At 35.4% G+C, this 12,500-nt stretch overlaps 1 protein-coding gene across 4 annotated transcripts in view; it reads right to left on the bottom strand.

The window, feature by feature from the left end:
• Positions 1 to 8,995: 8,995 nt before the first annotated feature.
• Positions 8,996 to 12,500, bottom strand: part of tmem39a (transmembrane protein 39A) — a 56,691-nt gene continuing 53,186 nt past the window's right edge. For 2 of the 4 annotated variants that reach the window (XM_061887136.1, XM_061887139.1), the window contains exons 9-10: positions 9,291 to 9,474; positions 8,996 to 9,137 (exon numbers count right to left, since the gene is read on the bottom strand). In XM_061887136.1, coding sequence (XP_061743120.1) covers positions 9,082 to 9,137; positions 9,291 to 9,474 — 240 coding nt within the window. In that variant the 3' untranslated portion in view covers positions 8,996 to 9,081. Of the gene's footprint in view, positions 9,475 to 12,500 lie in introns of all 4 variants that reach the window. The other 2 variants (XM_061887137.1, XM_061887140.1) reach the window with 1 other exon arrangement.

The raw sequence follows: 12,500 nt of genomic DNA, 5'->3' as shown, positions 1-12,500 counted from the left end.
TTTCATTTTTCACTTCCATATATTTGGTTTTCAGATTCGAACCTTTCAAGTGTTGTGCTTCAACCAGGTGTGCGTCACCACCTGAGAGGGGCGTGGCTTCATGACAGACACTGTGGCAAAAAAAGATCATGTTGCCTTGATTGATTGATTGATACTTTTATTAGTAGATTGCACAGTACAGTACATATTCCCTACAATTGACCACTAAATGGTAACACCCCAATAAGTTTTTCAACTTGTTTAAGTTCATCATGAATTTGCACTAAATTAGTTTTGCTTACAATTTCTTTGTACAATGACAATAAAGATATATTCTATTCTATTCTCTATTGATGGTAGCCTTCAGGGAATGCAGGAATTTAAAGAATTCAAGTCAGCACTTTACGTAGGACCAATTAACTAATTGTAAAAATAATATACTTTAATATAATGTGTTTTGACAGTTTGTCACTTTTCCCACATTATTTAGCCATCCTTGAACGCACCATAGTCCCCACTAACTAAAACACGAGTGTGGGATGTTTGCTTCTCCTGGTTAGTCCACGGTTAAGTGGAGCAAATATGAGAAAAATATTTCGACATTCAAACCCTGTTTCCATATGAGTTGGGAAATTGGGTTAGATGTCAATATAAACAGAATACAATGATTTGCAAATCCTTTTCAACCCATATTCAGTTGAATATGCTACAAAGACAACATATTTGATGTTCAAACTCATAAACTGAATTTTTTTGTGTGCAAATAATCATTAACTTTAAATTTCATGGCTGCAACACGTGCCAAAGTAGTTGGGAAAGGGCATGTTCACCACTGTGTTACATCACCTTTTCTTTTAACAACACTCAATAAACGTTTGGGAACTGAGGAAACTAATTGTTGAAGCTTTGAAAGTGGAATTCTTTCCCATTCTTGTTTTATGTAGAGCTTCAGTCCTTCAACAGTCCGGGGTCTCCGCTGTCCTATATTACGCTTCATAATGCGCCACACATTTTCCATGGGAGACAGTTCTGGACTGCAGGCGGGCCAGGAAAGTACCCGCACTCTTTTTTTTTTTACAAAGTCATGCTTGTAACACTTGTCTTGCTAAAATAAGCAGGGGCGTCCATGATAAAGTTGCTTGGATGACAACATATGTTGCTCCAAAACCTGTATGGACCATTCAGCATTAATGGTGCCTTCACAGATGTGTAAGTTACCCATGCCTTGGGCACTAATGCACCCCCATACCATCACACATGCTGGCTTTTCAACTTTGCGCCTGTAACAATCCGAATGGGTATTTTCCTCTTTGTTCTGGGGGACACCACGTCCTCTGTTTCAGAATATAATTTGAAATGTGGACTCGTCAGACCACAGAACACTTTTCCACTTTGCATGAGTCCATCTTAGATGAGCTCGGGCCCAGCCAAGCCGACGGCGTTTCTGGATGTTGTTGATAAATGGGTTTTGCTATGCATAGTAGAGTTTTAACTTGCACTTACAGATGTAGCGACCAACTGTAGTTACTGAAAGTGGTTTTATGAAGTGTTCCTGAGCCCATGTGGTTATATTCTTTACATACTGATGTCGGTTTAATGCAGTACCGCCTGAGGGATCAATGGTCTGTAATATCATCGCTTACGTGCAGTGATTTCTCCAGATTCTCTGAACTTTTTGATGATTTTACGGACCGTAGATGGTAAAATCCCTAAATTCCTTGCAATAGCTCGTTGAGAAATGTTGTTCTAAAACTGTTCGACAATTTGCTTAAAAAGTGGTGACCCTCACCCCATCCTTGTTTGTGAATTACTTAGCATTTCATGGAAGCTGTTTTTATAGCCAATCATGGCACCCACCTGTTCCCAATTAGCCTGCACACCTGTGGGATGTTCCAAATAAGTGTTTGATGAGCATTCCTCAACTTTATCAGTATTCATTGCCACCTTTCCCAACTTCTTTGTCACGTGTTGCTGGCATCAAATTCTAAAGTTAATGATTATTTGCACCAAAAAAAAAAAGTTTATGAGTTTGAACATCAAATATGTTGTCTTTGTAGCATATTCAACTGAATATGGCTTGAAAATGATTTGCAAATCATTGTATTCTGTTTATATTTACATCTAACACAATTTCCCAACTCATATGGAAACGGGGTCTGTATTACGTTTAGCAAGCTAATAGCTACGATGCTAGAGGACAAGACAAGTTCATGAGAAAAAAACTATCAGTTTCATACAATTTTATGTTAAACAATGACATCACATGACATCATTGAGGGCACGTGACCCTATTTTATTGTTTTTGCTAAGCAGTCTGCCTTCATGCCACGCCCCTCTTAGTTGATGCCACGCCCCTATCAGATGATGACACGCCCACACGCAACATTTGTATAAAAAGTCTAAATCCGGAAAAATTGTTCTTCTAAACCAGGGGTAGGGAACCTATGGCTCTTTTGATAACCCTATCCGGCTCTTGGATAAATCTGAGCTGACGCTGCTCATTACGATAAGTAATGAATAATTCGACTTGTAATGAAAACTAACGTTCAAAATATAAAACATTCTCATGCATTTTTATGTTCAAGAAGTTGCGTTAATGGTAAGAAGCAAGTTATTCATTATTGGTTAGTGTGGGGCTTGCCCTCCTGGGGGTTCTTCAGACCACCAGGCACCGACATGAGAGCCTGTTTCAGGGTTACAATATTGTTTTATTTTTCCAGCATTTGTCTTTTTCTCTTTCGTTCTGGCTCGCACTCTGGCTCAAGCCCCGACCCCGTCTCTCCTCCTACCTGCTGCTTATAAACAAGAGCGACAGGTGATTAGATAACCAGGCCCAGCTGGGCCATCTACGCACATGTCGCTGATTTCGAGGCCGGTCCTGGCAACACCCTGCTTCGCTGCAGGCCCGCAGGCCACGCCCCCTCCACATTTAGCTTCAGAACAACAATGTTTTTAGAAAGAATAGGAGACATGAAATGTTGGTCTTGCTTAAAAATGTACACGTTTACTTGTGTTCAGTGTTAAAAAAAATATTATATGGCTCTTATGGAAATACATTTTCAAGTATTTGGCTTCTTGGCTCTCTCAGCCAAAAAGGTTCCCGACCCCTGTTCTAAACCAAGCAAAAATTTAAACTGGAAAAACCAAAAGGTCAAGTTAAAAAAAGGTAAAAAAAAAACTTTATTCCTTCAATTTCCAGAGTGAATGATGATTATATTCCACCTGAAAAATGTGTGTGCATTTATTTTTATTTTCAAAAATACTGATTTTTTTTGTTTTTTTTGGTCATAATTCAATATCAAAACTAGATTATTCAGTTTCAAGGTTTTTTTTTTTTTAAATACAAAAGTGGTTTAAAATGTAAATATAATTCAATACTAATGAATAAATAAAGTGCCTGTGGATGCAGATGAAAGAAAATTAAAAGACTGACAAGTTGTTTATAGATTCTTGCCAATGAATGTAAAAGTGATTACCAAAAAACGATCTTTGACTCGCTTTTTAGCAGCAGATTCATGATTCCTACAAACACCAAAGCTGTCAAATAGACGATCTTTGACTCGCGTTTTAGCAGCAGATTCATGAAAACAGCAGAGCTCCTGCAAAGTTGATTTTCCCTCAGCTTTTGTAAATCTTGATAAAAAATGAATCTTGATTACAATTAAATGTCACCACGGAGGTTGTCAGGAATATTCAAAATAAAAATAATGATGTAAGTTTCCTTGAAAAAAAAAAAACATTTTAGTTTGAATAACTTTACGGTTTTATTTGTCATGTTTTCTCTGCTAAATCCTGTTTATGTTTTGGACTTTCGAAATCTTTTTATTTTTAATTAAAAAAATACAACTTAAAATGAAAAAGCAACAGCTAATTTTTAAAATATTTATATTTTCAATTGACATTTCATACAACAAAAAATAAGAATTCATCAGAAATGAAAAACACTTTTATTTTTATGAAGGGAACAGGACCGGAAGCGGAAGTTGCTTTTTAAAAACACAACCGCGGACTGGCCTCGCAGGGACAGAATACAACGTGGTGTTATGTCCTGCTTCACAAAGATCACATCACCTTCTTTTGTGTAGAAATATACTTTTATGCAGATAAATATCACACAAAAACACAATTTTCTCCGATAGACCAGCCCGTCGTCTTGTCGACAGCTAGCAACTTCCGTTTCCGGTTTTGTAGTCAATTGTTGTTTTTGGTCTTTTCGTGCGTTTCTGCTAACGTCTAATTTTTGTTATATAAAATACAAAATATTTTTTAGATGTAGTTATTGCTTTTTGACATTTAAAATGAAAAGCACTTCATTTGTCGATTCGATGTTTTGTATTTAAAAAATATACGATTAAACCAATCATTTGTTCATATAACATTGACATTTGACCGCCATGTATTTTCTTTGGCTCCCTCTTGTGGCGAAAACGACACACTGCAGGTCTTTCAACCACATGGTCTTTTTCGAGCTTCTTTTCAGTAAACTATGTTCAATGTAAACTATCTTCAATATAAACTATGTTTCATGTCTTCCACACAGGAAATAAAGTGTGTTTATTCTGTCTACTCATGTTCTGTTGCACTTACAAAAACACAAAAGTTCATTTCAACACCATGTTTTATTTCAGATGGCAAAAAAACTAAAAAATATTTCCGTAAAAAACCAAGTATGAGGACCAGCTCTTTTTTGGACTTGTGCAGGCCGGGTCTGATGAACAGATGCATGCTGGGATTTGAAACACCGGAATCTAAAATCTAAATTGGACTCTGGGTTTGCTTTTAGGAGAGTTTGGAGCAGGGGTGTCCAAAGTGTGGCCCCAGTCTAAAATGACTGTGAAAAAAACAAACATAAAAAGTGGAATATAGGAGCAAACAAGTCAGTTCAAGAAGAGAAAGTTGCAAGTTAAAATCCAATTAAACACAATGTTTCTTTAAAACTCTCATTGCTCATAAAATAATAATGAATCAAAATCAATGTTATATACTATTGACTTATTCAAGGCACTAATCATGTTTGAAATGTTTTTGGGGGAGACTATTGTCGTATAAAAAGTTTTCTTTGACAAAAAGGGCCACTATAAATAAAATTTTATTATCGAAGGATCGATCTGAAATTCCAGTTGTGATCAAAATGATTCAACCCCCACACAATTTTGGTGTTTTAGCAAGTTGGACATTTATTCCGTATTTTGTTTATAGTCATATCAAATAAAGATGTGTCAAATAGACTAATGCAACTCAAAAGAGCAAAAAAGCACATTTTTCTTAATATGTCATTGCCAAAATGATTCAAGCCCCTAGTTCCATGCATCTTTAGTACTTAGTAGAACAGTAATGACATCCTTCAAAGGTGATACATCAGCTTCTTGCAAGCATCTACAGGTATTTTAGCCCATTCCTCTTGGGCAAAGGCCTCCAGTTCATTCATATTCTTGGGCTTGCGTGCTGCAACTGCCTTCTTCAAGTCCCACTAGAGGATTTAGGTCTGGCCACTGTGAAGGCCACTCCAGAGTCTTCCAGCCCTTCTTCTGCAACCACTCTGATGTTGATTTGGAGGTATGCTTGGGATCCTTGTCCTGTTGGAAGGTCCAACGTCTCCCAAGCCTCAGCTTCCTCACTGACTTCATAACATTTGCAGCTAATATATCCTGCTAGGAAATAGAATTCATAATGCCTTGAACGCGCTGGGGATTCCCGGTACCTGAGGCAGAGAAACAGCCCCAGAGCATGATTGACCCCCGGGCACCATGCTTAACAGTAGGCAAGGTGTTCTTCTCTTTGTAAGCTTCATTTTTTCTCCTCCAGACATAACGTTGATTCATAGGCCCAAAGAGTTTCACTTTTGTCTCATCACTCCATAGAACAGTTTCCCAAAACCTTTGGGGTTTGTGCAGATGATTTTTGGCATCCTGGAGTTTATTATCTTGTGCCTGGTAGTCAGAAGTGGGGTGCGCCTGGGAGTTCTGGCATGGAGGCCTTCATCTCGTAGTGCACACCTTATTGTCTGGGACGAAACCTGCGTTCCCCCCTCTGCAATGTCCTGTTGTAGTTCCTCAGCTGTTACCTGGGGGTTTTTCACCACTGTACACTTCAAATACCGGACAGCATCCTCTTACTACCACGCCCAGGTAGTGTTTCCACTGTTCCTTTAGCTTTAAACTTGCGAATTATGCTCCCAACTGTGTCTCTTGGAATGTGTAATGTCTTTGCTATTTTCTTATATCCATATCCTCCTCTCTTGACTTCTTTGACCACTCCCTGGACTTCACCATGTTGCAAATACACCATTGACCATCTACAAGAAGCTGAGCATCACAGTCTTTTTCCAATCAGTTTAATTGTTGCTCGTTATGGTTCTAATCACATCTACAGGTGTTTTCAACACCTGATGTAAAATACCTTATTCAAATTCTGTTCTTAAGAGTTATGATCTTCAAAGGGGTTGAATAACATTGTCAATGAGATATTAAGAGAAATGACAGTTTGGTATGTTACAAAATATAATGTAATTCAAGTTGCATTTGTCTATTTAATGCATCTTTATTTGATATGACTATAAACAAAATACGGAATAAATGTCCAACTTGCAAAAACACCAAAATTGTGTGGGGGTTGAATAATTTTGATCACAACTGTGGGTGTTGAACAATAAAAACAATCAAATAAAATAGGACTTATTCTTAAGATTGAACAATTCTGAGTCCCCGAGAACAAACTTGAGGGGAGCCCTTAAAGGTAAGAAAAAAAAAGGTAAACAATTAAATATATTGTGTTGGTTTAGAAAGTGAAATTGCTGAAAATGCCCCCCGGAGACCCTCAGTGGGACACTTTGGACACGCCTGCTTGGGACTAAGAGCAGCCGAGATAAGACTTTCATTATGGTCAACAGCGACACCCGGTGGAACATTCTAGTGATGCAGGACACCACCGAGTTTGCTGGGAAAAAGGCACGCAACTGAATGTGGAAAGATGACGTATTAAATGTGTCATTTATGATAATTATAATTGGATACTGGAATACACACCTGTTATTAAGTGTGTCATTAATTATAATTAAATACACACCTGTTATTAAATGTGTCATTAATTATAATTATAATTAAATACACAACTGTTATTAAATGTGTCATTAATTAAAATTAAATACACACCTGTTATTAAATGTGTCATTAATTATAATTATAATTGAATACACACCTGTTATTAAATGTGTCTTTAATTAAAATTAAATACACAAATGTTATTGTGTCATTAATTATAATTATAATTGAATACACACCTGTTATTAAATGTGTCATTAATTAAAATTATAATTAAATACACAAATGTTATTAAATGTGTCATTAATTATAATTATAATTAAATACACAACTGTTATTAAATGTTTCATTGATTATAATTATAATTACACACGTGTTATTAAATGTGTCATTAATTAAAATTAAATACACAACAGTTAAGTGTGTCATTAATTATAATTAAAATTGAATACACACCTGTTATTAAATGTGTCATTAATTATAATTATAATTAAATACACACGTGTTATTAAATGTGTCATTAATTAAAATTAAATACACAACTGTTATTAATGTGTCATTAATTATAATTAAAATTAAATACACAACTGTTATTAAATGTGTCATTAATTATAATTATAATTGAATACACACCTGTTATTAATGTGTCATTAATTATAATTATAATTGAATACACACCTGTTATTAATGTGTCATTAATTATAATTATATACACACGTGTTATTAAATGTGTCATTAATTAAAATTAAATACACAAATGTTATCAAATGTGTCATTAATTATAAATAGGATAGGATTAGACACAATGTCATCATTATTCAAAAAATTATTTATTTAATCTGACTTAATTAATGATACGATGAGGTCATTATTTGAAGATGTATTTATTTAATCCGACTTAATTAATGACAACAATAATTATTCAAAGATGTATTAATTAATTTGACTAAAAGACACAATGATGTCCCTATCAAAAAAATATTTATTTAATCTGACCTAATTAATGACAACAATAATTATTCAAGATGTAGTTATTTCGGACTTAATGACACAATAAAGTCATTATTCAAAGATGTATTAATTAATCTGACTTAATGACACAATGATGTCATTATTCAAAAAAATATGTAATTAATTCAACTTAATTAATGACACGGTGAGGTAATTATTTAAAGATGTATTTATTTAATCCGACTTAATTAATGACAATAATTATTCAAAGATGTATTAATTAGACTAAATGACACAATGATGTCATTATCAAAAAAATATTTATTTAATCTGACCTAATTAATGACAACAATAATTATTCAAATATGTATTCATTTAATCGGATTTAATGACACAACGTCATTATTCCAAAAAATATTTATTTAATCTGACTTAATTAATGACACGATGAGATAATTATTTAAAGATGTATTTATTTAATCTTAATGACAACAATAATTATTCAAAGATGTATTAATTAATCTGACTTAATGACACAATGATGTCATTATTCAAAAAAATATTTAATTAATTCAACTTAATGACACGGTGAGGTAATTATTGAAAGATGTATTTATTTAATCCGACTTAATTAATGACAATAATTATTCAAAGATGTATTAATTAATTTGACCTAATGACACAATAATGTCATTATCCCCAAAAATATTTATTTAATCTGACATAATGATAACAATAATTATTCAAAGATGTATTTATTTCGGACTTAATGACACAATGTCATTATTCAAAACATTATTTATTTAATCTGACATAATTAATGACAACAATAATTATTGAAAGATGTATTTATTTAATCTGACATAATTAATGACAACAATAATTATTGAAAGATGTATTTATTTAATCCGACTTAATTAATGACAACAGTAATTATTGAAAGATGTGTTTATTCAATCTGACTTAATTAATGACACAATGATGTCATTACTCCACCTTTGAGCTGCTGACAAAGGACATCCAAGTGAAAAGTTGGACTGTTTTTATTCGTAAGTGAGATTCCAAATGTAGTCAGCGGTTGCTTGGCAACTTGCACGTATTTCCTCTTTGGTCACCTGGCAACAACAGCATGTTGCTGTGCTAACCAATGAATGCCCGGCGTAACTCCTAATAGTATACAAAATAAAATATTCTTAAATAGGTTTTATACAAACATTGCATGAAAAATAGAACGGTATCAAAAGAGGCCGGAGTCCGAGGGCGGGCGTCAGTGCGCCTTGAAGGCCAGACTGTGGGCCAGAGGGAAGGAGTAGGCCTTACCCAGCACCAGGCGGTCTCTCAGCAGCTTGAAGAGGACGTAGTAGTTGCAGAAGAGGATCAGGCCCAGGGACAGAGTGTTGTTCCAGCGCTCCGAGCGCAGCAGGGAGTACAACTGGTACAGGACCACGCTGGACTCGATCCAGATCAGCAGGTTCAGGATCCGCAACGGCTTGTGGAACAGAAACTGCAAGCAAGAAGACCGCAAGTCGGTGCTTGGCAAACCTTTTCCCACAGGCTAGAACCTCGGTAGACACTTGACTCTCTCACAGTTATGTTAAATGTTAGAATACAGGAGCATAGTACACCCGAGTTGTCATTAAACACACCACTGACAACACTTGTCTCTCTGAGTTTCAACAAAGTTATGTTAAATGTTAGAATACAGGAACATAGTACACCTAAGTAGTCATTAAACACACCTCAGTAAACACTTGACTCTCTCTTAGTTCCAACAAAGTTGTTAAATGTTAGAATACAGGAGCATAGTACACCCAAGTAGTCATTGACCAAAACACTTGACTCTCTCCTAGTTCCAAAGTTATGTCAAATGTTAGAATACAGGAGCATAGTACGCCCAAGTAGTCATTGAACACACCACTTGACTCTCTCCTATTTCCAAAGTTATGTTAAATGTTAGAATACAGGAGCATAGTATACCTATGTAGTCATTAAAAACACAGAAAACACTTGGTACCACCAAAATGACCAACGTTAGAATACAGTGGCGTAGTAGGTCTAAGTAGTAATTAAAAACACACACAAAACACTTGGCTCTCCAAGTACCAAGAAAGTTATGTTAAATGTTAAAATACAGTAGCATAGTATACAATAAGTAGTCATTAAAAACAAAACCGAAAACACTTGGCTCTCGAAGCACCGCCTTAGTAGACACTTGACTCTCTCCCAGTTATGTTAAATGTTAGAATACAGGAGAATAGTACACCCAAGTAGTCATTAAACACACCACAGACAACACTTGTCTCTCTGAGTTCCAACAAAATTATGTTAAATGTTAGAATACAGGAGAATAGTACACCCAAGTAGTCATTAAACACACCACAGAAAACACTTGTCTCTCTGAGTTCCAACAAAGTTGTTAAATGTTAGAATACAGGAGCATAGTACACCCAAGTAGACATTAAACACACCACTGACAACACTTGTCTCTCTGAGTTCCAACAAAGTTATGTTAAATGTTAGAATACAGGAACATAGTACACCTAAGTAGTCATTAAACACACCACAGACAACACTTGACTCTCTCTCTGAGTTCCAACAAAGTTATGTTAAATGTTAGAATACAGGAGCATAGTACACCCAAGTAGTCATTAAACACACCACAGTCAACACTTGTCTCTCTCTCTGAGTTCCAACAAAGTTATGTTAAATGTTAGAATACAGGAGCATAGTACACCCAAGTAGTCATTAAACACACCACTGACAACACATGTCTCTCTGAGTTCCAACAAAGTTATGTTAAATGTTAGAATACAGGAGCATAGTACACCTAAGTAGTCATTAAACACACCTCAGTAAACACTTGAATTTCTCCTAGTTCCAACAAAGTTGTTAAATGTTAGAATACAGGAGCATAGTACACCTAAGTAGTCATTGAACACACCACTTGACTCTCTCCTAGTTCCAAAGTTATGTTAAATGTTAGAATACAGGAGCATAGTACACCCAAGTAGTCATTAAACACACCACTGACAACCCTTGTCTCTCTGAGTTTCAACAAAGTTATGTTAAATGTTAGAATACAGGAGCATAGTACACCTAAGTAGTCATTAAACACACCACTGGCAACATTTATGTTAAATGTTAGAATACAGGAGCATAGTACACCTAAGTAGTCATTAAACAAACCACTGGCAACATTTATGTTAAATGTTAGAATACAGGAGCATAGTACACCTAAGTAGTCATTAAACACACCACAGACAACACTTGTCTCTCTGAGTTCCAACAAAGTTATGTTAAATGTTAGAATACAGGAGCATAGTACACCTAAGTAGTCATTAAACACACCTTAGTAAACACTTGACTCTCTCCTAGTTCCAACAAAGTTATGTTAAATGTTGGAATACAGGAGCATAGTACACCCAAGTAGTCATTAAACACACCACTGACAACATTTATGTTAAATGTTAGAATACAGGAGCATAGTACACCTAAGTAGTCATTAAACACACCACAGACAACACTTGTCTCTGAGTTCCAACAAAGTTATGTTAAATGTTAGAATACAGGAGCATAGCACACTTAAGTAGTCATTAAACACACCTTAGTAAACACTTGACTCTCCTAGTTCCAACAAAGTTATGTTAAATGTTGGAATACAGGAGCATAGTACACCCAAGTAGTCATTAAATACACCACAGACAACACTTGTCTCTCTGAGTTCCAACAAAGTTACGTTAAATGTTAGAATACAGGAGCATAGTACACCTAAGTAATCATTAAAAACACAGAAACCACTTGGCTCTCCAAGTACCACCATAATGACCAACGTTAGAATACAGTAGCGTAGTAGACCTGAGTAGTCATTAAAAACAAAACCGAAAACACTTGCCTCTCAAAGCACCGCCTTAGTGACCAATGTTGGAATACAGTAGCGTAGTAGACCTCAGTAAGTAGTCATTAAAAACAAGGACTACCATAATGACAACATTAAAATACAGTAGCGTAGACCAAGGTAGTCATTTAAAACACAAAGAAAACACTTGTCTCTCCAAGTACCAACTTAGTGACCAATGTTAGAATACAGTAACATAGTAGACCTAAGTAGTCATAAAAAACACACAGATAGCACTTGTCTCTCCAAGTACCACCATAGTGACCAATGTTAGAATACATTAGCGTAGTAGGTCTAAGTAGTCATTAAAAAATTACCAAGTGTAGCATAAATTCCTATGAGCTGCTACTTTTTTTTCCTACACTTTGAACCCTGCAGCTTAAAAAGCGGTGTGTTGACTTCATGAATGTTTCTTGGCTGACAACCATTATGCAAATAGTTGAACAAACAAACAAACAAACAAGCAGACAGACTGTAAAGGTGTGATTCTGTTTGTGCTATGACAAGTGTGCTCACAGCATGTGCTGCAATGTCCGTCCATTTTATGCTTTTTAACGGAAGTAGAAGTGCCGGTCCGTCTTCTAGCCGTCCATAGCGTGTCTCCTCGTTTAGATTCTTCATTCATAATTCCAAGC

Source organism: Nerophis ophidion, linkage group LG25 (genome assembly GCF_033978795.1).
Source record: "Nerophis ophidion isolate RoL-2023_Sa linkage group LG25, RoL_Noph_v1.0, whole genome shotgun sequence".
Lineage (NCBI taxonomy): Eukaryota > Metazoa > Chordata > Actinopteri > Syngnathiformes > Syngnathidae > Nerophis > Nerophis ophidion.
Note: the sequence above shows the minus strand (reverse complement) of the source record. Positions and strands in the feature narration are given on the sequence as shown.